Source organism: Podarcis tiliguerta (assembly GCF_965153285.1).
Source record: "Podarcis tiliguerta genome assembly, chromosome: 4".
Lineage (NCBI taxonomy): Eukaryota > Metazoa > Chordata > Lepidosauria > Squamata > Lacertidae > Podarcis > Podarcis tiliguerta.
The window spans coordinates 53,818,729-53,834,827 of NC_139537.1; the positions used below are offsets into that span (position 1 = coordinate 53,818,729).

The 16,099-nt window shown below is 42.3% G+C and overlaps 1 protein-coding gene across 1 annotated transcript in view; it reads left to right on the forward strand.

Moving 5' to 3' along the window:
• The first annotated feature begins 3,558 nt into the window (after positions 1-3,558).
• Positions 3,559-16,099, forward strand: part of ABCG1 (ATP binding cassette subfamily G member 1) — a 48,725-nt gene continuing 36,184 nt past the window's right edge. Inside the window, 2 exon segments of the mRNA XM_083437416.1 lie at positions 3,559-3,811; positions 6,790-7,033. Of these exon segments, the coding sequence (XP_083293542.1) occupies positions 3,770-3,811; positions 6,790-7,033 (286 nt within the window). The 5' untranslated portion in view covers positions 3,559-3,769.

A 16,099-nucleotide genomic window follows, 5' to 3' on the forward strand; every position in this document is an offset into this window, starting at 1 on the left:
CAGCTCTCCAAGTTTATTCAGCAATTTGCAAATTTCTTTTTTACAGGCCCTCTTGAAATTGCTGTGGCCAATTACTCCTAATAAACACACATTTGCATGGATGTTTCTGCATGTTATTTTTGCTAATATACAGACATTTGTCCAATCCTCTGCATCCCCCATTGACAAGATATTGGGTGGTAAAGACGGGCGGGGGGGGGGGAGAATTCTTTTGGAGAACATATAACAGCTGGAATAGACATACTGGGCTAGATAATGTTCTGACCTGGTGTGAGGCAGTTCCATATGTTTACATTTCAGGTGGATATGGCACAACAAGGGTGAAGAACCATTTTTAGCCCACAAGCTGAATTCCTATGTGGACCATCTCCCAAGTGTCACATGGGTATGGGTCAGAGCTAAAAGTGGGTGGAACAATGAATGCAAACATTACCTTTTAGGCTACTTCCTACAGACACTCTCTCATATCCCTCTATCCAGACAAACAGGAGGCATTCTGAGAGTTGTAGGACACATTCATTTTTGCTAGGCAAAAGCATTCAGAGTGCAAAGCAGCGCCAGTTAGAGGGTGGGTGCTGCAGAGAGATCCAAAGGTGTGAGAAGCATGGATGGCTTCATTTGGTCCTTGGGTTTGAAGTTCCCCAACCCTGTGGCAGAAAATGATTTGAAGTTGTTTCTTGTACTTCCCTCTCTAGCTCAAGCCAGGAGGCTGCATATTATTGCAGTGGTGATGGGGCAGAACAAACAGGTAGCAAATGAATATATGCAAGCACACAGGGACATGCAATGGTAAAAGACTAAACGGTAATTGTAATACTGTAGCAATGAGAACATGTCACTTGCTAGCATCACAGGGAGAGCATACACCAGGGCTGCATCCAACTTTTGCACCTATTCATTGCCAGACCAATATTTTAAGGGCAGCAAGCCAGCTTTAATTTTTCATTATGGTAATGTCTACTAATTGTCCCATATCCCATTTGCAAAGTTAATGCAAGAGTTGGAACGCAGGAGAGTCTTTGCTATTTTTAGGTTGTGGATTACGTAATTTCATTGCTATGCAATATCCGTAAGTGCAATTTGGTAGCAGTTAGCATCCTTGACACTTCACAGGGGTTTACACAGAGATGAATCACTTATCGATCTGTCAGAAGTTCTGTGGAAAAGTGAATCATCTAATAGGAACCCCAAATTCTGTTCTCAAGGAAATCCTTTTGAAACTTAAAGCGACTTTTGAGATCACAGATTTGGAAGGAGTGCTGGGAAAATAGGGAAGTGAGAATTTCCTGAGATTCTTCAGGAGATGAGTTGTGAAGGGCAGTTGCACTCCTATGGTCTTTTAAACACCAGTCTTCCTTTGGAATGCAATAGGGAAATGTAGATTATTCAGATAAAAGAGAGGGGGGAACTTCCTTTCTTGCTGAGGCTTGCATTGCTTCTAAACATGGTTTTAATGGATTTTTTAAAAAGCAAACTGAGTTAAAGTAACCAACCACCACCAACCCCAGATAAAGGAAGTTAAGTTTAACAGCAATTCCCCTCAATCAATATATTGTGATGGTACTGTTATGTACTGAGTTGAATAGGATCCAAACTGCAGCAGTCTGATTGGTCCTAGAACAATAGGATTCAGAATGCAGCAGTCTGATTGGTCCTAGAACAATGCAGCAGTATGATTGGTCGGCAGGAGCCACCCAATCCAGCTTCAGATAGAAGTGAATCCACAACCTGATTGGCCTACAGGAGAATTCCGGAATTAGCCAATCACGTGCAGCCCATTGTGTAAATAATGTATATAAAGCAGATACTTTGAGGGGACTTCCATTCCCTCCTCACCACTATGAGCTGAATAAAGAGCATGAAATCCACTCTCAACTCTGAGTATATTTCAGGTACCATAATTCTTTATTCAATAGATTCAAGAAATGGCAGAAAGGCAAATCAGGTATTAATACATGTGTCTGAACTTTCTTCATTCTTCGTTTCACCTGTCTGGCAGGTGAGTTTGTGCCTTATCTCTCAAACTTTGTTTGTCCACACACACTGTACAAGGCATGATGCTTTGATTTGAAAGCCTGTGTTATTTTTAACTGCTAAAAGGAGAAGCAAAATAAATAAAAAATAATAATTTTCATACTTTAGTGGGCTGAGCAATTGTTATCCAAAATGTGTAAGAGAATTGATTCAGGATATTTTTCTATGGCGCAATGGAAAGCTTTGTCACATTTGGATAGTAGTGCTATGAGTTTGTGTGTGTGGCAGTGGGCAGGCTGTATGCCTGAACTCCCTTCTAATTCCTGGATCCAGCACAGATTCAATCCAGGGAATAACCAGGTTAGCTTCCTGGTAATGGCCCATGGGCCATTAAGGTAACAAAGGAAGTGGATTGGCTCCAGAGGCCAACTGGTGGCCCCCCTCCCTCAACTCACTGGTAGTCAGAAAGACAAAGGCCAGAGCTGAGAGAGGCAGAAGATGGAAGCAAAGCTGTAAGCTGGGCAGCTGAGAGACAGAGCCATGCCTGATTTCTGCTGGAATCAAAGGCTGTGGCTATGAGAGAAGCAAGACCCTCTTGCTACTGTGAACCCCTCCTGCATAGGCTTAGGTTGTAAAGAAACCATATCTCACAAACACATCACAATCTCCACTGGCCTCATTCCATTGGAAACACAAACCCTGGGTTTAAGTGCCTAGAACTCCTGGAATCTTGCACTGCTCAGAGATTAGGGTGGCATCCAACAGTATCAATATATTTTCCAGAAGCTTGAAGTACAGAACAATCACACCAAGCACCAGTCCATCCCAGTCACAAGGTGCGAAATGGGGAGTAGTAGCTTCATCCTGTGAATGCATTCAGAAGATGTAGGACTGCTTCTTTATCTTTAACGAAGCTTGGCACGATAAGAAAGTGTGTTTCTGAGCATCTGCAAAGTGCCCTTTAGTACTGGGTAACCGCAGCACAACCTCTGGGACTGGAGTCGGGAACGCTGAGGGGATAGAGAGCAGAAATCTCTTGGAGCCCCAGCACCTTTTCTTCTGGAATCTAAGCCCCAGCAGCAGAGAAAGCTTCTTTGCTCCATCAGACTTGACATCAGGAATAACTTTTTGACAGTAGGAGCTGTTCAACAGTACAGTGGACTCCCTTGGGAGGTTCTGGACTCTCCTTCCTTGGAGGTTTTTAAGTAGAGGTTGCATGGCCATCTGTTTTGGATGCTTTCGCTGAGAATCCTGCATTGCAGGGGGTTCGACTAGATGGCCCTTGAGGGTCCCTTGCCACTCTCTAATTCTATTATCCTTCTGTCCACCCCAAGTGCCCGTGTATCTCTGGTCTGGAAATGGCAGTCAAGGAAGTACGGGGGCACCAGAAGCGCGTCGGGACCCCGCCAACACCACGCAACGCCGCTCAGGGCAGGAGGAAAACAAGAGCACGTTTACGGGCAAGAGGCAAGCCACGCCCCCGGCTGCCCCTCAGCCAATCGGAAACGAGGGAGAGCCGAGGGAGAGCCAGTGGGACGCCGAGAGAGGGCAGGCTAAGTAAACAAGCAGCCGGTACCCAGAGAGGCCCCGCCTCCTCTCTCTCTCTCTGGTGCTTTCCCCCTTTCTTTTAGGTGCTGCTTCCAGTCGATTTTGTCCCAGCCGCGACGCCTCGCTCTCAGGCTGCTGCAGCTGCTCTGGATCTCCTCCACTCTCCTTTTTTTTTGCGGTTTGTTTTCTGTGTGCTTCTCCTGCTGCTGATCTTTTCTCCTGCGCTGGTTGCAGCCTCCGGGGGCACATGGCATGCCTGATGGCCGCTTTCTCAGTGGGCACCGCTTTGGTAAGTTGGGTTACCTGATGGCCCCTTTGCTTCCGTAGGAGTGTGACAAGCACAGCTGCGCAGAGTGATCTTGACCCTGCGCCCCTTCCCTGGCCATGACAGGACCCTTGACTTGCTTGCATATACCATCTGCTCTGAATGACCCACGGAGAAGACGGGGAGAGGGAGAGTCCTGGGTGGTCCCCCCCCCCAAATCCCCCACACTTGAACTGTTACAGTATGTCTGTCTTTGACGTCGCTCTCGCCTTGTCCTCTTTGGGGGCTGGGGGCTTGCTCTCTGTGTTGTTGTGTGTTGTGTTGAAAACAAACGAAACGGGGGCCAAGAGCAACCCATTATCTAGATCAAACGTAGCCCAGCTGTTGGCCGGCTCCTCCTAAGCAGAAACGCTTAAAGAGCGAAGGAGATAATACCAAGCGGGTCAAAAGCGACGAGTTAATTCATTACAGCTAGAGCGGCGGGGGCGGGGGGACGAGGAGGAGGAGGGACACTTCTGCAAAAGTGACCCAGAGCCGGCGCTAAAGCTGGGTCAGTGGTTGCCTCTTTTAATCGGAGCTTTGCTGGGGTGGATCAACCCTCGCTTTAATTAGTTGCGTGTTGATCCACCGAATGGGAAGGAAAAGGGGACCCGGAGTTTGGTTTCTCAGGAATTAACCAATCTTGATCGGCAGCCTCAGCATTTCCTTTGCTTTGGTAAGGAATCTCTCTGTTGTTTTACTGCTTTCCGTTTCGAATGGATGCCTCTGGTGGGGTTTATTTCTATATTTATAGACAGTTGTCCTGCAGAGGTTGTTTTTCGTATAGCGTGGCAACTTACTTGTATGCATCTTTCCCCGCAAGCTTCAGTGACAATTTCTCTTCCCTTTGGGGGCTGTTAGTTGCTGTGGCTTCAATGTTGTCATCTTGCAGGTACAGGCTGGTTAGAACTGCGGGGTTTATTTTGTTTTTGTCATGTACATCATTCTGGATTTGAAGTCATCTGGGTTTGACCGAAAGTTACCTCTCTGCCTCGAGCTTATAAAAAAAGATGGAGCTGGAGGAGGGGAGGGGGGAAATGAGATGGGTTTTCGGAGCATGCTCAGACTTTTCGCGACTGCATCCTATGATTTGGAAGCAGATTTACTGAGGCACAGATAACCTTTCCAGCTCATTATATAATGGATTTTGTGTAAACGTGGAGCCAAATAGTGGGTTTTCTCAAAAGTAAGTTTCATGGGTGAAGGATGCAAGTTGTCCCCCCCCCCCCCGTCAGTGCCCTTCTTTTTTTGCAAGGGAACGCAACAAATTTATTTTTCAGCTTCTGGTTGTGTAACATGATGTAATTAAAAATCTTCAAAAGTGAAATGGGAATGTAGAACCCCACAGGAAAATGATGCAGCTTTACAGCAGAGGGAATAGGTTACATAAACTGGATTTCAGAACCTAAGTCGGCTGCAAGGCATCAGTACTAGATATACATTATTTGCAATTTGTTGTAAATATTAATTGTTATAAAATATTAAGTGACTTGGCTCATTCAGAAAGAGAAGCATATCTGAGATTGAGGTATTTGTTTTCCTATATGCATTTCTACTCTCCACCAAATTATAAACCTCTTGACTTAACTAGGACAGTCTTGAATCTTACCGGGATAAGATCAACTATTATTTCAAATCATGTGAGGCCATTTCTCATCTTACCGAATTCCAAAAAAAGTTGGCAGTGGTGGGAAGATGTTTGCTCGCAGGAAATAATCCCCTCACAGGAAGAATCCCTGAGCCAACGTCATCATCTGACATTTTTAAATCTCAGGTTTGGTGTTTATCTTGCCCATTTAGAGACCTCGGGGTCTCAAATTTCGGTGGTGCCCTGTGCAACACCAAATTTGGGTGTGTGTCCCCCGCCTTCCATTCTACATCATAGTTGCATTACCCCCCAAAGCTCAACATCCTGTGTGACTGAACTGCTTGCGCTCCCCTAAATCCGCCTCTGTCTTGGCCCCCATGCATATCTTTTTGTACCACAATGCCTGATGAACATGTAAACAAGAGAAAATATCAAAAGTGTCTTGAGTGTGTGAATTCTCAATACTTTTAAAGCAAGTCTCTTGAAATCAGGGCTTGGACATTGAGGGTGAATGGAGCCCTGTCCAGCTAACCTCAGCCAGCCACCATCTGTCTGCTTTCTTATGTACATAAGTCCAGGGGATTGTACAAGCTGTTTGCTTCTTCCTCCTTAGTCTCAGTGTTGCCATTGTGGAACATAGTAGAGAGGAGGTTGGGAGAAAACTACAATCAGCTGTCTCTGTGTCGTCCTCTCTGGCTCCTCGTCTTCTGCACTACCAGAAGACATTCCAGTGGTCATCACTCACCACCTCTTGAAGCTGCACCATGCAGACTATTCAAACACTATGGCACCCAATTTTTTGCATCGTTCTGCAAAGTCCATGCCTTTTAAAGCCAATTGCAGGAGTAGCACTAGGTGGATTTCCTTACCAGATCTACTACCTTTGCCCCACCAGCTGGCATCGTGTGCTTTACTTGTTAATGTTTGTCCACACAAATGTAGCACAGGAATCCCCTGGGCTACTTGGGAAGAGGAAGAACATGTTGTGTGAGCCACTTCTTACAGCATAGCTTCTTGGGGGCGGGGGGAGTGGTTAATGTAGTTATCGTTGAGTTGTCCTAGTCAAATATTGGAGTGTGAACATTTCTCCCTACATGCTGTTTTATCATGTGATTGTGTAGACCAGCCTTTTCTAGCCTGGTGCCTTCTAGATGTTTTGCACTACAACTCCCATCTCTAGCCAGCATGTGCTGATGGGAGTTGTAGTTCAAAACATCAGGAGGGCAGAAGGTTAGTGAAGGCTGGTGAAGATGTAACATGAAGACAGCTGAACATAGGCTTGTTTCTTCTTCTTCTTTGACATTACAGTGGGAACAAATGACTAGCAGATGCATTTTCCTGTGTGGAAACTATTTTCTCCCTTCTTGTATTTCAGAATGCCAGCAATTCTGCATCTGCTATGCCTGAACCAAAGTCTGTATGCGTTTCAGTAGATGAAGTGGTCTCCAATGGAACTGACACCCAAGAAGTCCACCTACTCAATGGCCATTTAAAAAAGGTGGACAATGCATTGACAGAAGCCCATCGCTTCTCCTACCTTCCGCGGAGACCGGCTGTGAACATTGAGTTTAAAGAACTCTCTTACTCGATCCAAGAAGGACCATGGTGGAGGAAGAAGGGTAAGTCTGTGAGAAAATTTCCTGTTCTGTTCTTGTTGGAAGGGAAGCAAGTGTTCTCATCCTGACATGGCTCTGAAGGGGAACAATTGAAATTAGATGATAGCAAAGGCAGTCAGTGATATGTCCTGAAGTTAAAGATTTCTATTTTTGTCTTGCTGAGGCATTGTGATAATCTTCTGCTGTAGTCATGCTTGCTTTCTTGTTTGTCTACATGGACTTAATGTATACTAAATATAAATGATTTTTTTAAAAGGACTAATGGGCAAGTTGTGCCCCTCTTCTTGGTTGTCAGTATGACAACCACTGCCCCCAGTGTCTTGCTGAATATTGGGTTCAGTTTCTAGAGGAGCTAAGCTCATTGTCCACCTTTGGTGGTGAATCTTGCCAAGAGAGAAGTCATTATGCATTGGATTCCTTTGGTTAGTTGTGAAAGTGTGCTTGAAGAAGGAGAAACAAGAAGACAAAGGAAATTGCTCAATCAGATGGCTCAATAAATTGGGATGGATCCTTTGATAAATGATGGATTGAATTGAGATGCTCACCACTTCCAAATAAGTCCTTGTTCATAGAATTGTAGAGTTGGAAGGGATCCAAGGGTCATCTAGTACGACCCCCTGCAATGCAGGAATTTCAGCTAAAGCATCCATGACAGATGGCCATCTAACCTTTGGTTAAAAACCTCAAAGGAAAGAGGTGTCTTAGCAGAGCCTGCCCTATCATCATCATCACCACCACCACCACCAGCATCACATTTATTTATACTTCACTAGGAAGTTCCATGGTGGGTTACAACAATTTACAATTCAGTATTAAAAACAGTTAAAACTAAATTACAATTTTAGGAACAGGGTGGCTACTGAACAGAAAGGTCGGGCTAAAAAGGTGCGTCTTCAGCAGTCACCAAAAGTTGTATTGAGTAGGTGGCCAGAGCCAGGTGGGCAATTTAGGGGCTGCCTTGGAGAATTCTCCCTCCCAGGCCACTTCCATGAACTTCTGAGGACAGCAGAACTACTCAGAGATTCCCCGCTCTGCTGCTCTTAACACCCAATAGGTTGTGTAGGAAAGGAGGCAGCCTCACAGAAATTTGAGGCCCAAGTCACTTTAGGGCTTTAAACACTAGTGTGAGCATCTTTTAATTGGGCCCAGAAACAAACTGGCAGCCACTGTAGCTGTTGTATATGAGTGCTATATGTGGGGTTATATGAGTGCTAAAGGCAACCCCAGCTAATAATCTGGCCACTGCATTTTTTACCAGTTGAAGTTTCTGAGTCAACAAGGGCAAATCCATGTGTTGAGCACATTGCAGTGATCTAAACTGAAAGCTGACAGAGCATGAAGGTACCATGGTGGATTAGTACACATTAGGCAGAGACAGCTGTCTTAGGCACCAGAAGCTCAGGGCAGCAAGTAATGGTGAGATGTTGGAGGTATTGAAGCTGGCAACGCCAACTGTTTGCCTTCATGTGTGTTGGAGGGTGCTATCTCTTCGTGAGTGATTCATCTGTCAGTCCAGTTGGCAGGGGAAGGGGGATGCCATCTTGCTTGCTTTGAACAGCAAAATGCCTTACTGAGCTGTAGTTCCAACAATGTGAAATGTGTGATGTTGTTTTAAAGGAATTAATATGCATCTTACATAGCATAACACTCTTTGGCCTTCAGAGAGACTGTAGTGTGTGTTTCTATGCCCAGACTGCTTACTCCTGAATAAATCTAATGAAGTCAAGGGCAAACATATATTGGTTCTCTTGGTTGTCTTCAGTGTGCTGATTCCCTGCAAAGCCTATATGTTCAGCATGTGCAATAGGTGCTCATGTCTCCAAATTCAAGCCAAACATATCAAACATGAGACTTTTCTTGGATCAAGTGAGACTCCTGTGTTGGTTTCAAGTTCCTTTCTCAATAAAGGAATCAAGAAAACCTAAACATCACAGGGTTTACACAGTTCCTGAGCTGTGTGGATGGATTTATTGCTCCATAGCGGTGTGGCAGGATGCAGTGCAAAATGAACCACAATGGTCTGACTCTGTATAAGGCAACTTTCTATGTTCCTAAGTTCATTTCATGTGCTTTTACTGGTGGAGGACCATTCTTTATTAAATTTTAAACACTGTCATCAGAAAAACTCTAATGAATCTGATTCATAATTTTGGGGGAAGATTTTGTTTTATTGTATTTTTTTATATATAAAATGGCTAGTGTTCATATCTGCTGAAATGATAAAACTGGGGGCAACTTGTACTTAAATGTGAGGGGAAACAAAGGCTCACAGATGAGTATGATAAATAAAACAGCTGTCTCCCAACCAGAAACGGGTCTTGTGAACCAGGAGGAAAAAAAAGAAATAGTATCTGGGCCCAACTGTGAATGACTGAGTGCTACTACTAGTTATATAACCTAACTGAATGTGTTTATTGCTGTGACAAACAAACAGACCCCAGAAATGTAAAGTTGTAAGTCATAAGGCTTAGCTGTGCTATTTCAGAAATAAAATATAAATATTTTGCTCATTACTTGCCAGGTTTCTCTGAATGGAATAAGCTATGATCTGCATTAGGGCCTGATAACCTATAGAAATGTTACATTTGTCTATAACTGCTGCACTTTTAAGTATTGTTTAAATATCATCTAATAATGTCACATTTGTGAAGATTTGTTTTAAGAAGAAGGTTGTTGCAGGCTATAAAATAGCCCAAACCCCCAATAAACTAGTAATGTCTTCTTAATTTGGGGACTTTGCAGTTCTATGGAGGTGTCTGACAAAGCTTCTAGCGAAAGATCAACAGGACTTGTAATCGGGCTTTAACACCCGGAAGGCACTCAGGGACAGGGAGTTCTTGTCAAAGTTGCCCAGAGCACTTTTTTTTTCTTTCTTACTATGACCAAGTTTATGAAGAAAACTTTTTCAGACTATTGGAAAAAACCAGTGTTGATTGTTAAAAAGTCTTTTTGTGCTGACTGTGACTTTTCCTTTCTTAAGTCTATGCAAAAATAAAATCCCATCAGAAGATCAGTTCTGGCTTGGGGTAATACTGACTCAAAACACTCCCTTAATTAGAGCATGGACAGAGGACCATTTCCTGCTTGATCCATAACCTAGAACCTGTAACAATGGATATAATAGTTTGGGCCCAGATCCAGGGTGCTCCCTCTGCATACAACAAAGATGGAGGAGCACTGCCCCATCTGTTCCATAATTCAATATCTGTAGTAAGTTACATGGCTTCTAACAACATTGACTTGTGTGCTAGTATTTTGTCAACACAGAATGAAAAATGCTGTCAGTCAGAATGATAACATTTGGCAGATACCATTATGGTTTTCTGCAAGCACCAACAGCAGAATAAGTATACACTTAGTTTGAAGTCTTGTTTTCTTCAAATGACATGAAAGGACTAGAGGACGTATGTGGGATTCCCAGCAGCAAATACTTCCGAAGAGAAAATTACCCAAGAGAGAAATGTAGCTCTTGAGGCTGGTGTCACATGTTTTAATGAAGTAATTACAGTTCCGCATGGGATTGTCTTCTATTGTCTAAACTGGCATGACTGCATGTTGCCAATTGTGTTACCTTTGACTTGATCTATTTTAGATGTGTAATTACCAATGTTTGTTTGAATGTGCACAGAAAATTCTGCCCTTGATTCACCAACTGCTACTTTGTGGGAAAATAAAAGTAGAAATTCTTCTAGTTTGTTTTAAGTACTGTTTCCCGCCCCCTTTTCCACACAAATCTAGTTAAGAGAAACTCAGCATGCTGGATGAATTGTTTAGTGAGTCCAGACCCTCCAAGTGTCCCTATTTTCCAGGGATGTCCCTGATTTAGTGAGGCTGTCCTGGTATTTCATTTGATCCTGGATTGTCCCTCTTTCACTTAGGATGTCCCTGTTTGCATTGGAGAAATGTTGGAGCCCTACCCATTGCCACCCCATCACCGCACTTACCTGACCTGGGGGTTCTGGGTCGTGGGCTCTACTAGTCAAAACAGGAGCATCAGTGATCACCCTCTCACACCGGAAACAAACCAGGACTGCTCCAAGAATGCACATGTGGCAAAAAGGAGCACTTGGCCCTAGTGAGCCACTCCCTTACCCGCTTGCGATTGGCCAAGTGGATCAGGGTTTTTTTAAAAAACAAAATTGATTCCCCCCGCTTCACTTCTCACTTCCCTCTGTGGCCCCCTAGCCTCAAGCTGTTGCACTCCCATTAATGCAATTTTCACCTGTCACCCCCTTAGAATACCTTGGGGCCCCCGGTTGGAAAACGCTGCTCTAAACTACTTCAAATATGAAGCTAGATATCCAAATGAATATTTAATGTCCAAGCTTCACGTTTTGAAAAATAGCTGTTTTCTTAAAATCTGATTTGCATTGAGAGAGAAAATATATGACCAAATAGTATATGCTTGCACCTACCCTGCTCAATTCTTTGCCAGAGGATGGGACGGATTTCTTTATTTATTAGAGATTTCTCGGAAAGAAGTGCATTGATACAAACTAGTTCTTGAATTTCAGAATGCATTGTCTTCCTGTCAACTGCAGTACATTTTTAACTGCCCGAATCTAGACAGGAAATTTAATTTAGGAGTTTTCCACATAAAGCTTTTATTGGCACATAAAAAATAGAAACTGGATTTGTTGAGGCTATATAGCCAGGTCACATAGAAATATCACATAAAATGAATCAATAGCCAGCTTCTCTTGCTGTTAAAAAACAAAAGACAAGTGCCTGTCCCTTCGCACAGAAGGGGTATGGACAGAAGACGAAAAGCTGCAGATACAGTTAGAGGCGGCATTGTGCTGTGTGTTTCAAATAAAGTTCTTTGTGAAGATGATAACTTACATTTATTAAGTTGGATGAAGGGTGGTATATAAATTAAATAAAGAAATAATGAAGTGTGATGCTGGAAGCCCTGAACATATTAATTTCTGCCTCAAGTTAAAGCGCTGGTCATGATTCAGGTTCCATGAGAGACTGATGGAACTCAAAGAAGGAGGACCCGCCCCATCAGATTCATTTTTAGCATATTCTGTGAACAGATATGAAGAGTACTGTACTAAAGAGATGAGCTGTATTTGTTCTTACATAGCTCTGTGCGTATATTGACATCACTGCATGTGCACCAGAATTACCATATTGAGTTTAAGATGGGGTGTTTTTTTATTATTTAAGAACTAACTCTAGTTTGTGTCTGTGTCTGCAAGATTTCTAATGGCACTTTAGTTGTTCCTTAGTTACATGTAATGGAGAAAACATTGAAACATAATTTAATGCCTGACAACTCATGCAGTGAAAAGGATGAACACAGGCAACTTTTATCATCAAAATATAACTTATAATGGTGTCTACGGCCATTCAGTAAGGTAGTTTGCAGTGTCCTGCTGTGTGATGAGGAAACCTTGAGCACTTTACTCTGACCACATATTTATGATCATGTGTGGACATGTAGTGAAATTCTCTGTACTACTTGGCAGGATATTCCAGACTTAATGGAAAACTACTAAATCATTCCTACTCAAAACCATAAGGTCTGTTCTACCAGGAAGTTCTCGTGTGTAAGCTCCCTTAAAGTGAATGAGAGCAGGATAACCCAACATTTTAATGGGGCTTACGCCAAATAACTTCTTGAGTGATTTTTACATTTTCTAGACCAAACATGGCAATTCTGCTCTCTTCTCTCAGAGGAATAGTATGTCTCTGGTAACTTCAGCTGGGGTCATAAATACTTTTCTTATCTTGTTCCATTAACTTGCTTTCCCATAAGCAAAGGACTAGAATAACACCAGCCTTTGGCAAGAAAATACCTGTTGCCCCCTTGCTACCAGCATGTACGTAATATGCTCATCCAGAAGTTCAACAAGTCAGCCTACTATAGGCTTAACAGTTGATACTGTGATGAATATGTCTTTGTATCCTTGGTTCTGACTCCATCCTCTGCCACCCAGTCATCTATAAGAAATATATGTTCCCACATGCAATCTTGTGGGGGCCGGGGAATGACATCCATGTCTTTCTGGCTTGATGATTTGAGACATCTTAACAAAAGCAAACCACATCCCTGTATCTATCTTCATATAGGATGCAAAACCAGGGTAACATAAGACACATATGATGGCATTGCTGAATAAGTCCCTCCAGTAATAATAATTCAAAGGAGATCATGAATCCCTTATTCCCATTCAGTTCAAGAAGTGCTTTGCTTTTGTATAAGTGAATACAGAAGTCTTATTCATCCTGTGGTACCTAATTTCAGCTTTATTGATGTGTTTGGGGTGAATGTGTGTAACCTTAAAGTGGGGTGAGGACATGGAGGTGCATTAGTTGCAAAAGAGGCTCAGTCAGGTAGGTGGAATGGACCATTAAAGAATCCAGCATAAGCATGCTCATTGTGGCACGGGGCCAACTTCCCCCTAATGTACCTTGATTTGAAAAGGAAAGCCTGAAAAGGAATCTATTGCTTTCATTATTAATGAAATGGCTGGTACTGTAGATCCATCCATTTGACAGGCCATTTCCACCAGAGGTTTCGTTTTCTAAAGGAAGTTCCACTTCAAGATGTCCCTTACTTCAGGGATAGACCATCTGCTTCGCGTGCAGAATGCCCCATGTTCAATTCCTGCCATCTTCAGGGAGGGCTGGGAATGTTCGATGTCCGAAACTCAGGAGTGCAGCTTTCGGTCGGTGTAAACAATACTGAGCAAGATGGACCTGACTCTGCATAAAGCAGTCCTCAAGATTTAAAGTGGCAATTGGAAATGGGGTGAATTGTGAGTCGTTCAAGATGTAGGAATCCCTTCCTGATCATTGGTTTGTGTATCGCTGAGAAGGAATATTGAATTTAACTTTCATCATATTGCAAAATAATCATATATTTTAAGCATATTTTAAATTATTTCCTTGCAAAAGTTCAGTCTCACAATTACATCACTCCCAGAGGATATAAATTCTGCTTTTCAGTAGTAGTGTAACTATCACAGGGAGCAGCTGAAGACTGAGATAAATAGGCAGAACTGGCACAGGATGTGCTCAGGTTTATCTTGTTCCACGCACCGCCATTCTGTCTAGGGGCCCTAGATCTATATAATGGAGACACTAGAAGTGTAAAATTTTCCAAAGTGTTGAAGCCGCAGACAAATTCGCTATCTTGTATTGCTTTTACTGATGCAATAATCAGTTTAATATTTATTAGGATAGTGCATAGTAGTGCTTTCACAAAAGAAGAATTCTCTGTTACTGAGATACATATTCTTAGTTATACAGTATGTTTCTTTTGATTTGGTTTTATTTAACACCCCTCATTACCTTTCTTGCATATTTAACAATATGCCTTTTGAATTGTGTGATAGTGTTAATCCAGAAAAGTAATAAAACCATGATAAAACCACCATAATTTGTTTGATATTTCAATGGAGGCAGAGGAATGAGAATTGAGTTTAGATGTGGAAGAAACAGATTTAAATCCCTATTACCTGTGTTGGTTACCCTACAACTGGGAGGCAGATAGTGATGTTCCCTGAGAACACTGTAGTGGTGATGGTTGTAATGAGGCAATGAGTTTTAGGCCATTTTATACAAGGATGCTAACTATGCAGGCTGTTGGTACATGACTTGACCACAAATTAATCATGGATTTCTGAGGAGAGTACCATTTTTGTACACATTTCCAAACATGTTCACATTACATGTTTAGGCCTGAATTATGCCTGTAAAATCTCAGATATTCACCTCACAACAGAATGTGTGAACCAGTCTTATTTGGTGATTGGTAGAATGCTTCTAGTACAATCCATTGGAATGTTTCATATGCAAGCCCCACTGAAATGACAATACTTAACTTTTCCCTCCTTCAATACAGCAACCTCTGAGAAGATGATTCTGAAACATTCTTCTCATGTTTTTGTTTATATTAGTAGAAAGTACATAGAGATCCAGAATTGGCCTCCACAGTCAGCTATGGACACACTGTTAAGACCATATTCATGGAAGACAATCTTACTCAGCTATGAGTGATTGCAAAAGAAGACGACATATAGATAAAAATATAAATTCAATCACATTTAATCAAAACTTGCTCCCTATCGGATATGAAGGAGCACAAATTTTGGCTGGCCACCAAACTGTTAAAACCTTCCCAAAAGCAATGTTTCAAATTAATGCCATCAGGTAAGTGACATCTTACGTCTTAACTAAAATATCTTCAAACTGAAAACAGTGTTTAAAAACAGTTAGGGAAAGCAGACTTCACAATAGAGTTGTTGACAAAATCCAGTTTAAACTCACCAGGTTTTTCTGTGTGGTGTTTGGTTTGGTTTGGAGGTACTGTTACAAATTCATTCTGACACATTCATTGAAACAAGTGCATATTTTGTTCTGCAAGAATCTATACCCTGAGCCTTTTAAAGATGCAAACGATCAAAAATAGGATTTGCTCTAAATTATTTGCTGATCCTGGTTAGAGGAGTCAAGAAAAGCCTGTCCTTATCATAGCAGGTGCATTGCAGCAGAGGCGCCGCATGAGCCAGCTCTCTCTCACTCATGCTCGGTTACTGTCGGTCAATGCACGATAGTAACCTCGGATTGTGATGCTTGAGCAGCGAGGAAGCAGATGTTGGATTGGCTGCACTGTGGCTGTTGCTAAGATGAGAAAGAAAAAGAATGGGGAATATTAAGGACCGAAATCATTGCTGGGGGAAAGATGCATAGTTCTATTCTGTAAAAAGCATGTGAATTACGTAATCCACAAGTCACCTTGGAGCCTGCGTTTTCAAACACAGCAGAAGTATTCGTGTCGTATACCCACATTTTAAAAAGGGAAATAAGCAGCTAGTCTGAACTAACTGCAGGAAGTAGAAATCCAATACAGAGACACAATTTTAAAGCCATCCTTTCTGAATGGCACTTGATTAGTTTAATTGTGTTTTCTTCTTGTTATTGTTCTCGGAAAAACCACATAGATGCACCTTGTCTAAGAAAATTATTTTTCTTTGGTAAAAGGGGCACATGGTATTTTTAGCATCTGACCTGTAAAAACTGTGAGTCAGTGACTTAATTGGACCTCATATTCTGTCA